General features: G+C 45.3%; 3 protein-coding genes and 1 long non-coding RNA gene across 6 annotated transcripts; 3 read left to right on the top strand and 1 right to left on the bottom strand.

Moving 5' to 3' along the window:
• The first annotated feature begins 287 nt into the window (after window positions 1-287).
• On the top strand, window positions 288-3,277 carry LOC129604600 (uncharacterized). Its single transcript, XR_008695634.1, has 4 exons — window positions 288-1,048; window positions 1,655-1,802; window positions 2,463-2,633; window positions 2,864-3,277. It is a non-coding gene; the product is annotated as an uncharacterized LOC129604600 (long non-coding RNA).
• Window positions 3,278-3,352: 75 nt separating this feature from the next.
• si:dkey-96l17.6 (uncharacterized) lies at window positions 3,353-10,017 on the top strand. Of its 3 annotated transcripts, XR_008695653.1 has the most exons (20): window positions 3,353-3,671; window positions 4,486-4,604; window positions 4,898-5,184; window positions 5,256-5,348; window positions 5,435-5,495; window positions 5,574-5,671; window positions 5,907-6,083; window positions 6,210-6,361; window positions 6,455-6,567; window positions 6,671-6,753; window positions 6,852-6,951; window positions 7,032-7,224; window positions 7,302-7,482; window positions 7,575-7,812; window positions 8,136-8,296; window positions 8,367-8,471; window positions 8,563-8,660; window positions 8,725-8,803; window positions 8,885-9,333; window positions 9,879-10,017. XR_008695653.1 is itself a non-coding variant. In XM_029163564.3 (19 exons), the coding sequence occupies exons 3-19, from the start codon at window positions 5,119-5,121 to the stop codon at window positions 8,933-8,935; spliced, it is 2,049 nt and encodes a 682-aa protein (XP_029019397.1). In that variant the 5' UTR covers window positions 3,353-3,671; window positions 4,486-4,604; window positions 4,898-5,118; the 3' UTR covers window positions 8,936-9,638. The 3 variants fall into 3 exon arrangements, 2 of the variants coding, with proteins under 2 accessions (XP_029019397.1, XP_055367836.1); XM_029163564.3 differs by lacking the exon at window positions 9,879-10,017 and having other exon boundaries at window positions 8,885-9,638; XM_055511861.1 differs by lacking the exon at window positions 9,879-10,017 and having other exon boundaries at window positions 4,486-5,184; window positions 8,885-9,638.
• A 150-nt stretch (window positions 10,018-10,167) lies between these two features.
• LOC114862682 (cytochrome P450 1A1) lies at window positions 10,168-13,938 on the bottom strand. The gene is made up of 8 exons (XM_029163257.3): window positions 13,884-13,938; window positions 13,513-13,788; window positions 12,799-13,419; window positions 12,253-12,373; window positions 12,061-12,150; window positions 11,290-11,413; window positions 11,112-11,198; window positions 10,168-11,003 (listed from the first exon to the last, which is right to left on the bottom strand). The coding sequence occupies exons 2-8, from the start codon at window positions 13,774-13,776 to the stop codon at window positions 10,721-10,723; spliced, it is 1,590 nt and encodes a 529-aa protein (XP_029019090.1). The 5' UTR covers window positions 13,777-13,788; window positions 13,884-13,938; the 3' UTR covers window positions 10,168-10,720.
• A 2,391-nt stretch (window positions 13,939-16,329) lies between these two features.
• Window positions 16,330-20,922, top strand: LOC114862681 (aldehyde dehydrogenase 1A1-like). Its single transcript, XM_029163256.3, has 14 exons — window positions 16,330-16,542; window positions 17,236-17,405; window positions 17,617-17,721; window positions 17,801-17,941; window positions 18,062-18,191; window positions 18,328-18,389; window positions 18,644-18,772; window positions 18,885-18,998; window positions 19,082-19,184; window positions 19,367-19,551; window positions 19,638-19,802; window positions 19,884-20,041; window positions 20,155-20,229; window positions 20,346-20,922. Exons 1-14 carry the CDS (start codon window positions 16,482-16,484, stop codon window positions 20,416-20,418), a joined length of 1,671 nt encoding a protein of 556 aa, XP_029019089.1. The 5' UTR covers window positions 16,330-16,481; the 3' UTR covers window positions 20,419-20,922.
• Window positions 20,923-21,042: the final 120 nt, after the last annotated feature.

Genomic DNA, 21,042 nt, shown 5'->3' on the forward strand with positions numbered 1-21,042 from the left:
CCAAATCCACCATATGCCACCTGAGCAGCACTGGGTAACAGAGGAAAGGAAAGCTTCCCTTTAAGAGGAGAAACCTCCAGCAGCTCCATCCTCCATCCTCAGGCTGGGCAGCCCTCTGCCTCGATGGGCTCCCGGACTGGCCAATAAAGCGAGAAGGGTTCCATTCTTGGAATGCAGTTCTACTTGTGAAGGAGCTTTACACGTAGAACTGCATTCTGAGAGTTCTATGTGATGATGTGGTTCTCTGGAGTCTTTAAGATATGATGGCACTTTGTGTGTAAGTTATATTCTACATTTTAGGGGGATCCTAATTATGATATGATCTCTCTGGCTAATTCCAAAGTATCAGAACTCTGACTACAGCATTTTTATGCTGTTAGTCAGGAGTTACAGTACAGTAGATCAACCTGCGAAGATGCTCGTGTTAGTAATATTCCTTTTATGAGTTCAAGAGATTTCTTTTAAATGTGAGGTAACGGAGACATCCTGTTTAGAGAACCCAGGGACTTCTCACAGTGGAACCGGAAGCCATATAGAGTTCCAAATTCTTAAATTCTAAGATCTTGGGGCCTAAATACAAAAGTATGTAAACAGGTAAACAAAAACAAACAAGGCAGTGATGCAAGATGCATGTGTTGTGGAAATGAGGCATTCGCGTGTAGCACAGCATCCGGTTACAATCACGGGAAACCTGAGCTGCTTTAAGGCATCTTTTTCCTGCAGCCACTACCTGGTGAAACTCCATCTGCAGGTTTAATATTTAAACACGGTTAAGAGTTTGGTTCCCTAGAGACATGAGTATCAATGCATTCTCCTCCTCCTGGGCCACATAGCACCACTAAAAAGGCTTCATCACGACTGGTCTCATCAGTTTAAATAATCTCAATCTTCTTTTGTTCGTATCTTTGTTCCTTTTAAAAACTGAGAGTGTTTTCTAAATATTCCGCCTTAGAAATTATCAGCGTCCTCCTTTGATCTTAGAACCTGCATTAATTTGAGGCCGACTGAGGAAATCTGCTGTGATGGACCGCTTACAGTGAAGAGAAACGTAAGTACTTTTTGGACTGACATGCATTAGTTGGTAATTTGTCTTATGTGTTAAAAAGCGATAGATTCACTCATGATGTGTTCTAGATTTTTACTTTGAATCGGGCAAACGTTTCGCTTCCGACACCTTAGCTCTATATACATGATAACAGTTATTGAGTTCCTTTATTTGTATAATTCACAATAAACTAAATCCCATTTACAGTTTGAAAAAGTAAATTTTTACATAATTTGTCTTTTAGGGTTCACAACATATATAAAAATATGTTTCATATTTTCCTTTGAAACATGAAATCACTGCTGTATGTTGTTTTATATATATATTATATATATTGCGGCCTGGTAGCTCAGTTGGTAGCGTGTCGACCTCGGAAGGCAAAAGGTCTGCGGTTCGATCCCCCTCCTCGGCATCAGGTGTGTCCCTGAGCAAGACCCCTCGCGCTAGCTCCCCGAGCGCCGCTCATGTGGCAGCTCACTGCTCTCCCAAGGGGGATGGGTCAAATGCAGAGAACGAATTTCCCCACTGTGGGACTATTAAGGGTTAATTTCTTCTTTCTTTCTATATATATATATATTATTGTTATAACATTTTGTTTATTTTGAACAGATCCACGGCACAAAAGGCAACAGCAGAAGCTACAGTAATTACAGAATGTTTGGCAACTCTGCTGGAGCTGGGAGCGGATCCTACTCACTGACCTTTCTAGGGAAGAAAGTAGGGAGGCATCGCTCCGTGGCTCCTGCAGGCACTCAACGTGAGTCTCCCACTAGCTGCCTGCATTAACGGTGGACTGCATCCACCTCTGTAGTGCTGGTGACATGTTACTGTTCTGCTCTGTGACAGAATAAGGACAGGTTTTAGTTTTTAAGTTCTTTGTGCACTAGACTGAGCGTGACCGTGACCGTGGTGCAACTGAGACCCCACTAAGTTGTCGTGATGTAGGAGCCTGGCTCGAATCAGCGTCTGTGTGAACCCCTAGTTGCTGGGAGGCCTCTCCATCCTCAGCCATTGATGAGCTCCATGGTGTTCAGAGTTCAGAGACAGGTTTATCTCCTCATCTCTAGTGGCTGTGTGTGGGCAGACTGGTTGGGTTAGACGTTTAAATGCTTCAGGTGCCTGGATGCCTCCATTGTGAAGCACCGGAGCAGTCAGTGTGTCAGAAAACAAACTGTCTGGGTCGTGACACAGATGAGGACATGAAGACCTGCCAAGTCCACTCCATGTAGGCGAATAAATAATAGCACAGCACCTGTTCCTCTGCTGGTGTGTCCTACCTCCATCCACATCCATCCATAGCTACAAATAATCAATGCTTTCAAAACCAGTAACTTAAAACTTAACTCAACCGAAGTTGTCTTTTTGTATCATTTGCATGTTTTACCGTATTCACAGCATCACAATGTTATGCTTTCAGATGCTTGGGAGAAAAGCAACCGATGCTCTGATGACCCTGAGGATGCTGTGCGATCGGGGCGGGTCCCAGGACTGGTGCAGGCGGTGGACAACTTGCCAGGCAGCGTACCTGAGCTGCAGGAGGACGTGTCCCGTCCAGTGTTTCACAGCACAGCGTCTGACAATGCAGCAGGTCAGTAAAAACCAGTACAGACCAGTAAACTGCCTACACACACACACAATAACATACCAACAGACTGTCGCCTCCTAAACCTGTCACCCGATGACTGCTAACACAAATAAGCACCACACACTGTTGTTCTGAAGTCTCCACTGAGTTTTCAGTGCAGACAGTAAGATGAATGTTTTCCATTCTAACCTTATCAGTAATTCCTGACATAATTTCTGTTTCTCTACTAAAAGGTGTTACTGGGAGGAAGCTAGCAGCATGACGACACGCCCACATTCCTGTATGAGGAAACACAGAGGGAGAGGGTGGGGCAGGAATGCATAAGAAAGAGTCAGACAGACTGTGTCAAAATCCAGCCACACTGACATTTAATTTATTAACTAATAGCTATTGTACCTTCCCAATTAATATTACCTCATAAAATAATTAAATTAGTGACGTTTTCTGCATTTTTTTAGAAACAAACGTGTAAATAGACATTAAATTGCCAACTAATCATGCCTCACATTAGGAAAGATGTAAAACCTGTTATAAACCTAAAAAATAAAATGCTTAAAGTAAAGTTTACGTGATTTTATTTCTCATGACTGCATCCAAGAACAATAAATAATATAATAATATAAATGTATCAACTTCAGCATAAAACTGGCTTTAGGACACACACACACACACACACACACACACACACACACACACACACACACACACACACACACACACACACACACACACACACACATGCGAACACCCACTAAAACTATTTGATGATTTCGACATCCATCTGTACAATATTATGTTAATGTAACTGAAGACAATCACTCCTGGATTGGTTGGTAAGAAATGATGCCAAACTTTGTGCTGCTCTTACTGTTTTTGTTTTTTTAACCTATTGCTCCACTCACCGAGCTGATTTCATCTACCCACCGTTCACCGTTCAAGCTGTCGCTCATCACAAGTCTCCGTGGGTGAGGAGGTGGGGCGCGTTCAGGCGCTGGATGGGTGCAGACCGGAGGAGGCGGCCCACGCAGGAAGTCAACCAGGGTGAGAGAGTGCAAATGAGCCTGTGCAGCGGCGGCGAGAGGCGTCGAGATTCTCGTCTGAAACTGCCACACGTCCAAAACCAGGTTTAGGTGGATTTTCAGGAAAATGCAGTAAGGGACCTGAAATAAGCAACTGTGTAGCACAGTGTGTAGGTGGGGTGTGAGACATTATTATGATTCCGTAACATGTACAGTAAGCAGCTGTAGAATTAATTAGAACAAATATTTTAATTAGAACCATAATGTGCTGGAATCAAGCCAAAGCAAAGGGTAATAGGCGTGTGAGCAACAGTTTAGAGGTCAGCTGTCAAACACGCTTCACACTAACAACCTGTGGAGTATCCAACCTGAGAAACCTGACCTGTGACTCTACTGGGAGTCTAAGCCTAAGATTACATGTTATTAACGCACAGTGTGGGAACGCTGAGGATGCAGCTGGTTCCTGGGTCACTGGCTTGTTCAGCAGGTTTTTAACAGGCCTGGAGTCAGATGCAGCTTTATTGATTTATCAAGCACAGACAAAGCAAAGCAATGGATTAGTTCACATTTATAAATGGCTCCTATTCACAGCAGTGTTGTTCCTCAGCACCACTGTTGGTACTTGTCCAGTTCTTTTTTCATGTTTCATGCATGTCACGTTTGACAACTTATCCACACTGCACTGCCAACGGCAACATGCCACAATGATGAAATGCTAGATACACTTACTTACATAACATCTGCTTTTCAGTATTAGTACAAGTATTAAACGCTTTTCAAGTATTAAAAAATCTTGCTACTGACGACTGGAAACTCACAACCTGCTTTTCCTGCAGCCTCGTCGGCGTCTCAGCTGTCGGGAAGTAGCGTTGCAGATCGGGCCACAGACGCTAAGAGATCCCAGGATGTCAAGATCTACATCCCCTATGAGTCAGCTGAGCTCTGCATCGCTCAGGTGGAACACCAGAAGTAGTCGAATCAGCCAGTACCATTAGGCCCACACATTTAAAACAGGGTCAATTCCAAACTTCTTATGAAACAGTGACTCTCGTCAGGCATGTGACCCTGAGCCGTGTCCAGTCTTTACATAAGAACATGTAGACACAATGAAAACACTGTCCGACACCACGCTGTGGTCTTGCTCAGGCTCACATGGCTGCCCTGGAGTGGCCACAGGGCATTTGATTGGCAGCAAGATGCTGTTTTGTCTGTGTCACCTCTGCGTATTTGCTTCTCTCTCTGAAACAGATAGGTGAGGACATTGAAGCCATGAAGAGACGACACCTGCTAACAGTGCAGGAGCTGGAGGAGAGCTTCCAGGTCACAGCCAGACAGAACCAGGCGAGGACGTGCACGTGCGTACTGTGTGATTGAACACAAACATAACTAGGACGTTCATATTGTGTTTTCAGGAATGCACCGTGCGGAAGATCACATCTCATTATCAGAACAAGCTCAACCACCTTCGGATGATCTTGGACCTTTATCAAGAGAAAGTGGAGAAGAAGAAGGCCGGGTGGAAGCAGAGAGTTGAGGTCAGCTGGTCAGATTCTGCACTCTGTATTGTGTGCATAAACATATCTCATCCTTTACTTGCCGGGTCCAGGCCTTGACGGCGCAGAATGAGCAGCTGCTGGTGGAGCAGGCGGCTGAGATGAGGAGGAGTAAGGAGGAGGCCCAGCAGTGGGACAGAGAAAAGGTTACTTACAATCCTTCCCCTTCACAATAAAATAACTTCCTTCTCACCGTATTTCTGTGCACAGTACACTGTTCTACACCTTTCAGAGCAAAATGCTGGAACTGTTCTCCAACAGGCTGGACGCGCTACACAACCACCAGGCCACCAGTGAGTCTGCATTCCTGCTTTTATGTGCGTGTAACCGTTACATAAACGGCTTTAACAGCGCCCCGTGTCGCTGATCAGCGTTACAGGAGCTTCAGATGGCCAGGCAAGAAGTAGGGAAAGTTCAAGAAATGCTGATGGCGAACTCGCAGCAACAGCAGGAAGTCACGGAGGAAGCCGTAAGAGAAGGAAATAAACAATAGACTGTGATGGGTTGTTATTAGTAACAATAGCAACCGTTCCTCATGGTGCATGATATAAACATACCAACAAAGCAACCAGCAAAACATAACAACCCCAAAAAATGTAAAAGTCCAACCATGTTTACATTTATATTTTACAGTAGGTGGGTGGATGCTCGCTGCACGGCTTAAAGTCCAGGGAAAGTTAACAGTAGTTTGGTTCTAAACGCAGGCATGCAGTAAGTCAAACCTGCCACTAGAGGGGGCCAAAGCCCGTCTGGAAGAGTTGAAGGAGACTTTGTACCAGAGGGAGAGAGAGATCACTGAGCTGCTGGAGACGGAGAGGAGCCCCATCCCTCCCCTCCCTCGGCCCCCCTGCGGTGTTCTGCTTCCCTCTGTCATACACAAGGTGCTATTAAACAATGGTTCAATAAAATGTGTAGTCAATTATTGCAATTATTTCTGGTGAAAGGAAGTGCCTTGTTTTTATGCTTAACCCCATATAATGACTTTTTGTACTAATACTTTCTTTAAGGCTCATGCAATCTGCAGTTCAGTCCCAGAGACCAGAACTCTCCTGGACCAGTTGACGGAGGAAAACCGGGTTGGTCTGGCAGACGCCAGAAAGAAATTGGACTGTCTACGTAGAAATCAAGAAAATAGCAAAGACAGCGAGGACCAAGAAGAGTTGGGTCACATCATGGAAAAGGCTTCTTAGAGCACAAAGTCTTTTCTTATCTTTAATTAAAACATCTGTTACCAATGTGTTTCACTTTTTAGCTCAGATGAGCACGAGTCAATGTCATCTTTGCTCCAAGAAGCAGTGAGGGAGTATGAGGTCGCTCAGATGGCTTTAGACTGCATCAGGACTGGGAAAAGCCCTCTAATAAAGGGTAGATACATACAGTAATGACCAAATGCTGGTGGATTTGTATGTTGCTCTACGTTTGTCTCATTCACAAGGAGCTTCAGTGGTTTTTATTTTCATTTGTTGAGACTGTGACGCAGCCTCAGAACTAGAGGACGCGCTGGGACAAGGGACGAGTGCCGGACAGCAGCTTCTCTTCCTGCAGGAGCAGGTGAGCCCCTGAGATCAGGCCCATCAAAGGAAGGAGAGCTTCTGGGTCTGGTATTTTTAAATGCTCTTTGAACGTGACACTGAGTTCTGTCCCCTCAGCTGAAGCAGGTAAAAGAAGAGAAAAAGACAGTGATCGAGAACTACACCACAGAAAGAACAATGAGGAAGAAATATTACAACATGGTGGAAGACATGAAGGGTACAGTCAATATTAGTAAATGTCTTATATGAAATCTAAGTAATGTGAGTTCAGATCCTGAGTTGCTGCTTTCGCCTTAGGAAAGATCCGAGTGTTTTGTCGGATCCGACCCGTGGGCCGAGCCGAGGCGGCGCAGGGCGGCGCCGCCGCAGTGAAGAAGATCGACGAATATTCAGTCGCCGTGGAAACGCCTCGTGGGCCGAGGGAGTTCCTGTTCGACAAGGTGTTCAGCGGCGATGCCTCTCAGGAAGAGCTGTTCCGTGACACCAACAGGTGCGGAGGAGCCCGTCTCGGGAGGAGGGGGGGGGTGTTTGATGGCTCAGTGGGTCAGAAAGGCCTCTCCTCCACAGGCTGATCCAGTTGGCTATGGACGGCTACAACGTCTGTATCTTTGCATATGGCCAGACCGGCTCCGGGAAGACCTTCACCATGGTGGGGGACAAGGACCAGAAGAACCCAGGGATCATACCGAGAGCGTTCAATGCCATATTTGACATGATGCAGGAGAATAACACCAAATTTGATTTCAAGGTAAGGGACAATATTTCATCACAGCAATCAGCTTTTATTTGACTTTGTCTGTTACCTGTGCCTCTCCTCCTCCGTCCTGTGCCTCACCCCAGGTTTCCTCCTACATGCTGGAGCTCTACAACGACAGGCTGCAGGACCTCTTGGTCAGCCCGGCTGGTGAGGCCAGCGCGCGGCCCCACTCCCACGGTCAGGCCAGGCGGGTGGAGATCAAGAGGAACAGAAAGGGGGTTGTGTTTGCCCGAGGAGCAGAGACAAAGGAGGCGTCCAGTGCCCAGGAGCTCTACGCATTGTTCCAGCAGGCCTGCGCCAACCGACACATCTCTGCGACCAGTGAGCCCTCTGTGCTGTGTCGCCCAGTTCAACTGGGGCGCTGCTAAATGGTTTGGATTAATCTTGTTAGGTACAGTCAGCGTAAGGGCTGCGTCAGCGAGGTGCATCGTTATCGGACAGGGCGGTGAGTCAGGGCCTCAGTCACGTGTTCAGGTCCTAATGCGCCTTAGATGTGAGTAACAAGGGAGTGAAGCAGCTCAAATGACAGTGTACTGACGGTGGCTATTGACCCGGCTCACTTTGAATCACCTAAAACACCCTGAATTCATATGAGATTTATTCATTCCAAGGTTTTTAGGCCGCGTTCGTGTCTGTTTGCGCAGAGATGAACGTAGAAAGTTCCCGCTCCCACCTCATCGTCAGCGTCACGGTGGAGAGCAGGAACCTGACCAACGGAAGCGTGAGCACCGGGAAGCTGAGCCTCGTGGACCTGGCGGGCAGCGAGAGGGCGGCCAAGACCGGCGCCAAGGACCACCAGCTCAAGGTTTGCCCATTTCCATCGCTGCGAGCGGGGAGCGACTGAGGGAGAGGTCCCTGATCTTCCTTCTCCATAGGAGGCGAACTCCATTAACAAGTCCCTGAGTGCCCTGGGTGACGTGATCTCAGCCCTGTCAGCTGAACTGCCCCATGTGCCGTACAGGAACAGCAAGCTAACACAGGCAATCCCACTTCCTTCTACCTCACGCGCTGTGTGTGTGGCTGCAGTCTGTCTTTCTAGCACGTTTGACCATTACATTCCCACTGTCTCAGGTGATGCAGGACTCTTTGGGGGGCAATGCCAAAACCCTCATGATTGTCAACATCTCTCCTTCAGAATATAACCTGGACGAGACTCTCACCTCTCTTATGTAAGAAACAGAGACATAAAAATGTGCTAGTAAACTGCATATTAATGCCTGGGTTTCCTTCCAGTTATGCTACGCGAGTAAAGGCCATAACCAACAGTGCTCAAAGAAATGTGGAAAGCAAAGAGATAGCGCAGCTGAAGGAGGTGGGTGTCACTGTGGCGTGTTCCAGTCAGGAGCCTCAAAACGCTCCCATTCTCATCTCTGCCGTGTGTTTCTGCTCGCAGGTGATCATGAAGCTGAGATCCGGACAGACGGTGGAGGAGGAGGACGCGTGACCTGCTCCCGGGGGGGTCGTGCCTGTTCACGGGTTGGTTTTAGTTGCAGTCTGAGCCTTAGCTCCGTCTGCAGTCTGGTCCGGGTCGAGTCTTGCAGCCGAGGAGACTCGTCGTTGGATCCGTATTCAGAGCCCGTGGTAATTGTTCTCATCTACGACGCGGCGCTTCTTTCTTAAACCACATTAGAGCCGTGAGTCATCGCGTTGCACGCTGTGTTTTCTGGCTGCTTTACGTCAGAGGCCCATCGGGACGTTCAGGATGTTCGCTGTGATTTGATGTTCTTTTATGACAGGCACAGTGTGGACTCTGTGGACGTACACAAAGCAAATCACCAAGCCACAGATCTGGAGAGGAAACGGGCTCTGAGAGGCCCAGTGGTCAACACAAAGCATAATAATGTGAGAGTTACTGCTAGTACTACATCAGCATTTTAATCCACTTAATTACATTTGATATAAATAATACAAATTAGGTTAGAGCCTATTATTATTACATATTTATTTTTAAAATGTAGATATTAAGAAGGTCTAAAATAACTAATTATAATAAATAACAAATGATTTTGCTGCTTCCAGATTTTTAGTATTCATTTGTGTGGATATTGTTCTAACCAACCAAGAGGGCACTTACTGTAACCTTAACCTCATTCCTCAACCATGACAAGCTATAACTCATTAAAATAATTTGCCTTTTAAAGAATATATTTCTGACAGTGCATTTCTACTCTATGAAAAGTGCGGTTGAAGTCCATTGAGCTAAAACAGTTTATACTAGAGGTTAATGAGTAACGCACTGACCAGAAGGTTGTGAGCTTGAATTTATTGCATATATTTCTATTGTCCAGGTTTAACACCTCACCACATGGGTTAGGGTGAATGTACATGTATCTGAGCTTCAAACAGATCATTCTGACAGGTATAGAACTTTAAAACTCTTGATTCAGGCTGAAGATCCCGAACGCTTGGCTCATCTTTCATTCCACATACAGCCATGCGTCCCGTTCATCTGAAGGAAAGAGAACTGCCTGATTTCACACTTGGCTGTCTTCTTTACCTCCCTCAAAGACGCGTGAGGCTGCATCTAACGCGGGTGTGTGGGAGGTCACGGCTCTGATGGGAGAGGAGGAGGACGTTTAGGACGACGCGTGCGTCATTCCCGAGCCGCTGAGGGACACGCCGGCGACGGGAGCGTCCGCGCCACAGTGTTTGCCTCGAAGCTACAGCATAAGACGAAGACGGAGCCAGGGGAGGGGGGGGGGGGGGGGAGGAGGGGGGGCACAACATAAAAGGACTGCCACTGACGAGGAGGAAAGGGAAAAGAGGACTGAAGTCAGCAATGAACACAGTTTGAGGCCCAAAGCACTGAACACTGACCTGAAACAGCCTCACTCTCTACTTTAGTGAGGCACTAATACCTTAAGATAAAGCCTTTTAATGAGAGCCTGTTTTCGAGCGCAATTCAATTTTTAATGTGCTGGGACAGACTCTACCCTTTACAAAGTACAGGCACTGAAGCACTTGACGTGCCCCTCGACAAATATTGTTGAGTGCATGAAGTTAGTTTGTAATAACTACATGTTCTATATCTATAGACAGGATTTATTCCCTTTCGTTGTTCGTCGTCTACCGTAGTTTTGGTAGAACCTTGACCAAGTTACGTTGTGAGGTACGTATTGTATATATTATATTGTATATACTGTATGTGGTGTTTTTGATTAGCCACAGATCCTGGCTGTAATCGTTAGCGTGCGCTTCACACGTGACACCGCTTGGCTTCTTTGAGGGTCTAGACCCTTGTGGAGATCGCGATCTTGAACGGACGTGGTTTCATAGTCAGTCCAAAATCAGTGCCCAGATCCAGCTCCAGCCCCGGAACCTTTTGGATGCGCAGCCCGTGGAGCAGCGTGGTGAGGAAGACGAACATCTCCAAGCGGGCAAACCCGTCGCCGAGGCAGCGCCTCTTCCCCATGCCGAAGATTAGGACCTTCTCAGTCAGGTCCTTGTTGAGGAGCCCACTTGGACCTAGGAAGCGTCCGGGGCGAAATGCTTCTGGGTCCCCCCAGAACTCACTGGTAGAGCACGAAAAACAAATGGATTCAATGTAACTAGCAACAAACAGAATAACAAGAGTCACTGTAACATCTGTCAAAATATAATTTGTTATAATGTGTACTCACGTGTCATGATTGACTTGATACTGGTTAATGAAGACACACGTGTCTTTAGGAATGAAGTATCCATTCAGGATGATGTTTCTTGTTGTGCTAAAGGAGAATAAAGTTTTAACAACTGCACACAAACGCACAGCGCGAGTGTGAATAGAAACGCACAGTAAGCAACAAACAGGCGTCTTACCAGTGAGGAATGGTGAAAGGGACGTAGGAGGCGTGACGGAACACTTCGTGTATGAAGGCCTCGGTGAAAGGCATCCTGGGCTTATCGGCGAACCTCGGCAGCCTGGCTGCTCCAATGTGTTGATCTGGGTTAAAATACACAAAATGAAAACAAATGTGTAACAAGCCAAAATATCTGCGTCTGTAAACTTGACTTTTTCTTTGTAAGTGGCTTAAAGGTGAGGTGTGAGGTCTAATGGATGGAAGTGATGCCTGTGGGTCCGGTGCCTTGCGTGTTGCTGCCTTTGTTGCAGGGCAGAACATTTGTCGAACTATCCCCACGTTGTTTGTGTCTCCCTCCCTCGCTTTCCCTCTCTCTGTTACAACGCAACGTGCCTCGGAACAGACGGTTCGGTCAGCTCCCTTCAAAAGTAGCTCTGGCGTCAGCAAATTGGACTGATCTTTTGTGAGTTCCTTCAGGGGCTGCTGGGTTCTGCCTGTCTGAGCCTTTTGAGAACAAGGTTTTTTTTATTTATATGGAACTTGCCATGGATTTGGCATTCATTTATATTTCAGTATTATCTTAATCCCTGTGTTATTGCCTCAGCAATGAGCTCCAAACAGTCCTGGCTCATTATTTCTGTTAGTCACTAATGTGCTGTTTAGCATAGCGTGCATTCATGCAACAATGCTCTGTAAGCCTTATAGTTGCCTGTTAGACATCCACCTGGCTTCCCATTAGCAAAGAGGCATCTTTTTTTAATATTTGTCATATTAGGTTATAAAACTCTACCTATCTCCTGGTGTATTCTGGCCTGGACGTCAGGGAACTTGATGAGGTACAGCAGGCTCCACTGCAAACCGGCAATGATGGTGTCAAATCCTTCAGATAAGTAAAAAGAGAAGCCAGTAATCATCTGCATTAATGTAACGATCAGTGTTGTTCCAGCGATCAGTGACGCGACACATTTCCAGCATGTTCCACCTGCTCCAAAGATGTCTATGACAGTGTGAATGATCTGGGAGTTGGAGAGCATGGCGGTATCGTTTTCTTCTCTGCCTTCACAGAGCGCAATCAGTGCATCCGTAATGTCCCGGATACAATTCTGCAAACACACACAAACATAAACAGAGACTTTTTACCTCTGGTAGTTAATGGCAACACAGAACCTTTTTTTTTCAATCAATAATTAGGGAAGAGGCAGTGATCGGTGATGGGGGGACGCGTGTCTTTCAGCGGCTTGCTAATTCCTAATTAAAGTGCATGCGAACATTTGAGCCTCCGTGCACAAAGACAAAGCTCCCTCCCTGAGAAACTTGTTTGTTATCTTTCAGCTACCGTTGCGCTCACAGCTATGACTGCATGAGTTCAAAGTCAAAGGGAAAAGTTGAGAGCAAATTGCAGGGTTTTAAAGAGTTTACAGGTCTGCGATACAACCCATTAGGCAGTCCTCAAAAAGATGTGTTTAACATAGCAATGATCCTATTATTTAAATGTTAAATGCTGATTTTGCCTGATCGGCCTACGTACCTTGTCAAAAGTGTTCATGTGCTCTTCGATGCTCTTTTCCATAAACCCATTCATCCGGCGGATGTGTTGGACCATCTTCCTCAGAGATGGGCTCGGAAAGTAACGGAACACAGGGAAGAAATCGGCCAGATTCCCCGCGGCGAAGATTCTCAGGACCTCGTTATTGATGTGGACAATAGCGAGAAAGTCCTTGTCGTTGTAGTCGTGCCTTTTCCCAAAACAGAGGGCACAGACCACATTTGCCACAGACGTCACCAGTGGCCTCACTGGATCTATACCCGTTGTATCCTGGCCCATTTCCCCTTTAGCAGCAGCCTGCTTCCGAATCACCTCCACCATCTCCGCAGCCTCAGCACAGACGTGCTCCTCCAGCAGGCAGGCGGCCCCAGACTCGCTGGGCTCAGCCTGGGAAAAGGACCTCAGGGCGTTCTTACACAGCTTCTTATGTAGCATCCACACCGGTCCGTACTTCTCACTGAAAGTCATACTGGTCCCATTGGCGACGGCGGAAAAAGTGAAAAGATCAGGACGGCCGGCGAAGGCGTCGCCCTGCCGAACCAGCGCCTGCCTGATGGTGGTGTATCCACTCAGGACCACGACAGTCAGAGATCCCAAACGCATCTGGTGTTGAGCAATGAACAAATGAGTGAAGCAATAAATGAATAGTTACCTTCAACCATCTGAAAAATAACTGGCACAGTTTGTCGTATGTACCTTGAAAACATCCCCGTACTGGAACCTTAAGCGAGTTAGAGACAGGTGAATCTGGTCGCCCATCTGCAGCAGGTTGCCCACGAGGGGCCAGGGCGTGGGGCCGGGGGGGTGGGGGTATTTTACATGTTGATGCTGGGAGCTGTGGTGGTGGATCTTTCTGAGGGCCATCAGGAGGAGGGTGAGAAGACACAGAGCAACAGTGACACTAGACAGCGAAGAACAAGGGTTCTCCTTGTTACCTGGCAGACTCCCAAACAGTCCCATCTTGCCCCTAAGCTGCAAACGGAACGGAGAGAAGAAGCCAATTAGGTTCCTGTCAAATAAATATGGAGATTTTTTTCCTATAAATAGTTTTTCATAGTTTTGCTCACCGCGTGGTTTTCTCTGTTGCGTAGGTGCGCAGAGGTGAAGAGCCAGACCTGAACAACAGCGAGGGCGACACAGAGACAGGGACGTCCCTCTTCAGCTGCGGCCAGGCCCCCTGCAGAGGGAGCTGCTGCCCACTCACAATAGAGAGGCACACATGGTGACAAACTGGGCTCAGCATTGAGGGCAAGTCCGGCCAGCCGGCCACAGCATTGACCCATTTGCCCGCAAACCGGAACCACGCCAAACATCAGCCCCTCCTCTCTGTCTCTCACAAACTTGCGGGATGTTTGTGCACTTGTTGTCCAATGTTTTGAATGTTTTCAAGTGGACCTGACTTCACCCAACAGCTCAACTATCAAGAAAGGATGAACAATGTGTAACATTTTCGCATCCCTACATGTGTGCTCTTTGCACAAATAATGTTACTGACAACTTTTTGCCTTGTTGAACGAACCATGTATTTAATGGCTCGATTCACAAGGGGGCGCGCTCCACTCTCCTACGTTGTATGTGGGACAAAACCCTTTCACCACAAATGTTCATTTGTTTATACAAATAAAAAAGACATCACAATAGTCGCCAAAAAGCAAAGCTTACAAAAAAGCAGCAATTTAAATAGCCAAACAAAAGCTGAACCATCAATATAATGTAGACGGTTCTTAAAGTTTTTACTCTCTACCGTGACACAAAAACATCTGCCACTTTTAAAAATGATATTATGATATTAATGTTTAATATTGTTCAAATAAAATTGTTGTTTTTGTATTTCCTCTTTTTCTTTCATCTAACCCATATTATCGCCTCAATACTCATTTTTCCTCTTTTGATCCATGCCTCCAATACATCCTGCCCACACACACACACACACACACACACACACACACACACACACACACACACACACACACACACACAAATCCTTCATTCCCTCCGTTCCCTTTTTTTTCTCACTCTCCATCGAACCGCCAATTTAGCTCAGGCTCAACTGTGGAACTCCAGACGCTTTGAGGCTGAGAAACAGCTCCTTTGACCTGGTGGTGCACGTTCTCTTCAGGCCCAGGAGGTCGGGTCTTGTCATTAGCTCCGGCAGACGGAGCCAAGACACACACTGACTCTGTGGAGCCAGACTAAACGTTGGAGTGTTTCTTGTAATCAGTAAAACCAGAGCTGCAGACGATTCATCCACACACAACTCAATATGTGAGCATACAGTACATACTAAAGCCTATGTGGGATTTGTTGGGTTAAGTTGTGTAAGGTATTAAACCTTACCTTGTAAAGTGCCTTGAGATAAACCTTGTTGTGATTTGGCACTATATAAATAAAATTAATTTGAACATGTAGTTAAACAAGACAAAACAAGTGGTAATATTGAAGGATGTGTTGTCGAACATGTATGATAGAATGAATTTCATTATAACTCCTCACTGAGTGCTCCACATTAACAGCTTACGGCAGATACTACGTTAAATTCACTGTCTTCATGTCTCAAGTCATCTGTAGGACACAATTAAGAGATATAAATGATCATTTTCAACACATTATATTTCAAGTCCCCCCCCCCTCCTTTTCTATTAGGCATCTGGTGTTTTGTTGATAATTGCCAATAATGTTTAGTAACTTTATTTACAAAGTGACATAATAAAGTGTAATCTGTCTTTCTTAAGAATTTTAGGTAGATAATAATAATGTTCATAATAATGATGATAATAATTTCTCACTTGCCTGTTTTGTTGTTCCTTGTATTTGTATATCTTAATAACTAGCTACATAGGTAGGTTTAGCATTATATGCTTTTTCCATGCCATACATTAGTCATCCGCATTATCCGCATAATTTCTTTTTGCATCTAACAATTAATAAGCAACTAATAAATTGCACATACTATTTTAGATATTTTATTTAGAAATGTGTCAAGACACTTTAAATAGTAGAAAATGTAAAATAAAGCATTACAAGGCCACATTGTCCCATGGGATAATTTTCAAAGTGAAAGTGTCTTTCCAGAGCAAAACAAGCGAACCAGACAAGTTATGTGATCACATTGTTCCTGGGAGACAGCGAACCAGCAGGAGGCCCCTTATCAAAGAAAGCATCTTCCCAATTATGTGAGCTGCCTGATAGATGAGCCTATGTCCGTTGGGCTGAGCTGATTAAATGATCCAAACAGCAAACCAGCCCTTAATAATGCATTATTTAGTAGAGGAGACAAGCGTTTGATAAGGATAACATAAATAAATGAATGAACGAGTGAATGAACGAAATAATTAATAAATGAATAGCGAGAGTGTTAGAGTGTTGTCTATTATACTCTTATTCATAAAATAATAAAAATAAATTATTTTTATTTACACATTTGTTAACATTTGTTTGGCAGCGCCTTAGCGCGCGCCTGCCTCGCGGGGCACGCGAGGTGAACTGGGATTGGCTGTGTCTGAACGGCGCGTACCGCGTGCGCGGAGACCCTTGCATTGTGGCAGCAGGAAGCAGCCGCACGTAGAGCACTGCCGCCGCGCTCCGCCGCTGCCAGCTGCAGGTATATAAAGAGGCTCGGCGACTCCGCAGCGCGCTGACAGCGAGAGGACGCGGAGCAGCTGGACATGCCTGTGACCGGAGCAGGAGTCCACCACGGCGGAGGCGCCGCGCCTGCGTCACCTACAGGTAACACAACTTTAACACAAGTACGGTCAGTATTCATACGAGCGGGTTTAGCGGAAGAGCTAATTAAGGTGTTTTTTTAATTAGCGTAAACAACAACTAGGAGTGCTGCGTGGAGCTTGATCGTTAGTGGTGTTTGATATTTATGTGTTATTACTTTACTGATGCTAAACATGTTTTTTGTTGACTGATTGCAGTTGGTCTGATTGAAAATCCAAAGATGTTCCACTGAATCCAGATTAAACTGAAAACACATGATTCATCGTTTCGTAAAATGTTGTCTTGTGTTTTGTGTGGTCGAGAGAATTGAGTCGTTATTTGTGGTTATCGTGCGCGTGTGTGTGTATGTACAAACTTTCATTTTTTTATTTGTAATTAAAGGAGTTTTTGACAAATATGGTGAGCACATCACTGGTAGTATTTTGGTCAGCCTTGTTTTCGGACGTGTTCAAATGAGGTCAGTCCAGTTCGCCGCTCGGCGCCAGCCCGACTTTATGGTGCCAGTCGTAACCCTTGACCCCACGGCGTTTCCCTGCTGACAATGCCAGTGCCTCATTTGGCATCATATCCGTGTACTCCGCTGGGCTGGGGTGGCATCATATGATCAGGCTTAGGACGAAACCTACGTTAGCGTTCACATACACACACGCACACAAGCTTAGCGTGACCGCTCTGTTGCGTGTGGGCCTTTTTCAGATGGAAATCATGCCAGCATGAATTTCCAGCCCAACAAAGGCCACCAGCAGTCTGGTAATGGGTGCAACCACCCGGGTTCAAAACAGAATCACAAATCACAGCCTGTGGATGGACAGGACACGCAGGCCCTGCCCATGCCCATCCCAGACCTAGCAGTTCAGTACACCAAGGTAAGCTGCAACACATAAAAGATTTGCCTAATGTCCTTTGATATAAAATATTGTACGAGAGTTTACGGTTTGAAAAGAGTCTCTTGTTAATTTAATAATATCAAAAATGTCGTTACAGTATGTGTGTTTAACACAGTTTCTGATCACTGCTGAAATACACATAGTGCAGAAAGTCTATTTTTAAAGTTATCTTCTTTCATTTCTCTGTCAGTTGTTCATCGATAACGAGTGGCAAGAGTCTTGTAGCGGTAGAAAGATACCTGTGTATAATCCCGCTACAGGGGGACTGCTGGTTGAAGTAGAGGAGGCTGATGCAGTGAGTACATTACTCATCAGATGCAGAAATGAAGACTTGGCTTAACCTTTATGACCTACTTCACTCAAAACCCCTACAGGAAGATGTGGATAAGGCAGTGAGGAGTGCCAGAGCCGCCTTCCAGATGGGGTCACCATGGCGATCCATGGATGCCTCAGATCGAGGTTATCTTCTTAACAGACTTGCAGATTTAGTGGAAAGAGACCGGCTACTTCTAGCAGTGAGAAACAAGCACTTGCACTGCATCCAACTCACCACATTGCTACACAAATACTGTAGCAAATAACAGTTTTTACAAATTAATGGTGGCTTTATTCTAATTATCATTTTTTATTTACAGACAATGGAAGCTCTGGATTCTGGCAAAGTGTTCCTCATGGCTTATTTTATAGATCTGAAGGCCACAATCAAAACCCTGAGATATTATGGTGGCTGGGCCGACAAAATCCATGGCAAAACCATCCCTGTGGGTCAGTTAGTCACTTTCACAAATATTAAATAACATTCAGATTTATTATTATTTAAATAATGACAATGCATTTAAAACATGATTAAATTATTATATATTATATTTTATTTAACAAATATTTATATTAATATTTGTAGATGGGAATTATTTGACCTATACACGACATGAGCCCGTTGGAGTGTGTGGCCAGATCATTCCTGTGAGTAGATAAAATAAATGTACTGGAGACTGGATGCGTTGTTAAAATGTTAACCCTAATTTATGATGTCAAGGTCAAACACTAATGATATGCTTGAGGGTGTCAAATCTGTTTTTAGCTGTAATTGATAATGAAGCAAATAGATATAGTTCTCTAAACGTTTACATCTAAGCCAATGCCTGTTTATGTATTTAAATATGAATTATTCTCACAGCTGTGTGTTCTGTGCTGTGCTTATGTGTTTCGGCCTACAGTGGAACTTCCCACTGATGATGTTTGCATGGAAGGTTGCTCCGGCTCTGTGCTGTGGGAACACTGTGGTCATCAAACCTGCTGAACAGACCCCGTTATCCGCCCTGCATATGGCTGCACTCATCAAAGAGGTACTTCAATAACAGCCCTTACTCAGCACGTGGACAAATGCTATGAATTGACACTAAACGGCCGTCTAATAGCTGTTCATTACTTCTTCCCCTCCTCGTCTCGTGTGTTGAGGCTGGATTTCCCCCAGGTGTGGTGAACGTGGTGCCGGGTTATGGTCAGACGGCGGGGTCTGCCATTGCCCACCACATGGACATAGACAAAGTGGCTTTTACTGGGTCCACTGCCGTTAGTATCCGTCAAACTGAAGCTTCCCTTCCGTTCGCCACTTTCACAAACGTATGTCTCACTTTGTTGTCATTCGTTGCCAGGTTGGGAAACTCATCCAGAAGGCTGCAGGCGACAGCAACCTGAAAAGAATTACACTAGAACTCGGTGGCAAGAATCCAACTATTGTCTTTGCAGACTGTGACTGTAAGCATTTATTATATTATATCTTGTTTGTTTTAAGAATTAGATTTCACAATTAGATACAATGGGGGCATTGTTGACCATGTTTCCATACTGACCAGTGAATCCTAACTAAAAGCTTTAAACGGTGTTGGATGTCAGCTCAAACCCTGTGACACATTTCTGTGCGTCTGCCTGCCTCGCAGTGGAGTACGCAGTGGAGCAGGCCCACAGCGGCCTGTTCTTTAACCAGGGCCAGTGCTGCCTCGCTGGCTCCAGGGTTTTTGTGGAGGAGTCCATTTATGAAGAGTTTGTTCGCCGCAGTGTGGAAAAGGCCACATCCAGAGTCCTGGGAAACCCGCTGCTGCCGGAGGTAGATCAGGGACCGCAGGTAGCCATTGATTTGACTCCGGATGCATCATCTAACAGGTGCCACAGAGAGGAAGCTGTTTTCACCTCACCTGCTGTTTTCTGTAGATCGACCAGAAGCACTTTGATAAGATAATGGCTCTCATAGAGAGCGGTAAGAGAGAGGGAGCCACACTGGAGTGTGGGGGGTCTGCGTGGGGTCAGCAAGGACTTTTTATCCTGCCCACCGTCTTCTCTGGTGTGACGGATGACATGCGCATTGCCAGGGAAGAGGTACAGTGCTCTGAGACATGCCTGACAGCAGACACTTGGCTCATGCTTGACACAACTCCTCCTGTACTCGTGCGTTCTCAGATTTTTGGCCCAGTGCAGCAGATCATGTCCTTCCGCAGCGTCCATGAAGTCATCCAGAGGGCCAATGCCACACAATATGGCCTGGCAGCGGGGGTGTTCACCAACGACATTGACAAAGCCCTGACAGTGTCCTCTGCTCTGCAGGCTGGCATGGTCTGGTACGCAGTGGATTTGGTGCTGTCACATATCAGAATTGAAGAATGGATTTTGAATTGATAAAATGATTAGTTTTGCTATGTAGTATAGTCACAATGATGTTGTTGTTCCTTAGGGTGAACTGTTACAATGCCATGAGTGCGCAGTGTCCATTTGGAGGCTTCAAGATGTCTGGGAGCGGCAGAGAACTGTGAGTGCTGTTGCAGAATCTCTCCGACAATATCTCTTCATATCATATCATATATCATTCATATCTTCTTATTCCATTTTGACCACACACAAACATAATCACGATGTTTGTTCCAGGGGAGAATATGCTCTTCAGGAGTACACGGAGGTCAAGGCAGTCACCATCAAGATCTCACAGAAGAACTCATGACAGCACGACCTTTTGAATTTCTGGCTTCAAGTACACGTCACCTGAATGTTTTAAAGGCATTGTTGAGTCTGTTACTCATTGAGCATTTATTCTTTAGTCTCTAATATTCCCTGTTGTTTATAAAGTCAATGTTGTGTGTCTGTGACTTCATTTTATGAACTATGTTGTTTTAAAGTGTCTTGGTTCTTCATGCAATCTGTGTCAAATATTTCATTTTACTAGTGGACACTTTTTTTGTCATGTTAATGTCTCAGGTGTTGTTTATTAAAGACAGTAGTTTTTTGTTCAGCAAAGACACTCATTCGCTGCAATTTGTCAGAAATATTTTTATCAGATGTTTTAAAAAAAATAAAGTGCTTTTATAAACCATTCAGAAGACAAGATAAATGAAAAGGAAGGATTAGTGATTGTACACATATAAACTGATGAGTTCACCCAGTTATTGAATAGTTGAGAAATAAATGCAATATATGATGTTTATAAGCAGTAAACCTTATATTTAGTTCAGTGCAGTAAACTACAACACTGTGCTATGAATATCATTAATGTTGTGATACAAGTAATACAGAAAATGTTTGTCTACCTAATATTATAAAGCTGAACTGTGCAACTGCAATTATTATA

This window comes from Betta splendens, chromosome 9 (genome assembly GCF_900634795.4).
Source record: "Betta splendens chromosome 9, fBetSpl5.4, whole genome shotgun sequence".
NCBI lineage: Eukaryota > Metazoa > Chordata > Actinopteri > Anabantiformes > Osphronemidae > Betta > Betta splendens.

Coding starts and splice junctions, on each gene's coding strand:
- LOC114862681 (XM_029163256.3), top strand. CDS start 16,482: ATGCCTGTGACCGGAGCAGGAGTCCACCACGGCGGAGGCGCCGCGCCT. Junction 16,543..17,235: donor CGCGCCTGCGTCACCTACAG/GTAACACAACTT, acceptor GGCCTTTTTCAG/ATGGAAATCATGCCAGCATG. Junction 17,942..18,061: donor GAGACCGGCTACTTCTAGCA/GTGAGAAACAAG, acceptor TTTTATTTACAG/ACAATGGAAGCTCTGGATTC.
- LOC114862682 (XM_029163257.3), bottom strand. CDS start 13,776: ATGGGACTGTTTGGGAGTCTGCCAGGTAACAAGGAGAACCCTTGTTCT. Junction 13,420..13,512: donor AGTACGGGGATGTTTTCAAG/GTACATACGACA, acceptor GCTCAACACCAG/ATGCGTTTGGGATCTCTGAC. Junction 12,151..12,252: donor CATAGACATCTTTGGAGCAG/GTGGAACATGCT, acceptor ACTTATCTGAAG/GATTTGACACCATCATTGCC.
- si:dkey-96l17.6 (XM_055511861.1), top strand. CDS start 5,119: ATGATCTTGGACCTTTATCAAGAGAAAGTGGAGAAGAAGAAGGCCGGG. Junction 5,672..5,906: donor AGGAAGTCACGGAGGAAGCC/GTAAGAGAAGGA, acceptor TTCTAAACGCAG/GCATGCAGTAAGTCAAACCT. Junction 7,813..8,135: donor CCGACACATCTCTGCGACCA/GTGAGCCCTCTG, acceptor CTGTTTGCGCAG/AGATGAACGTAGAAAGTTCC.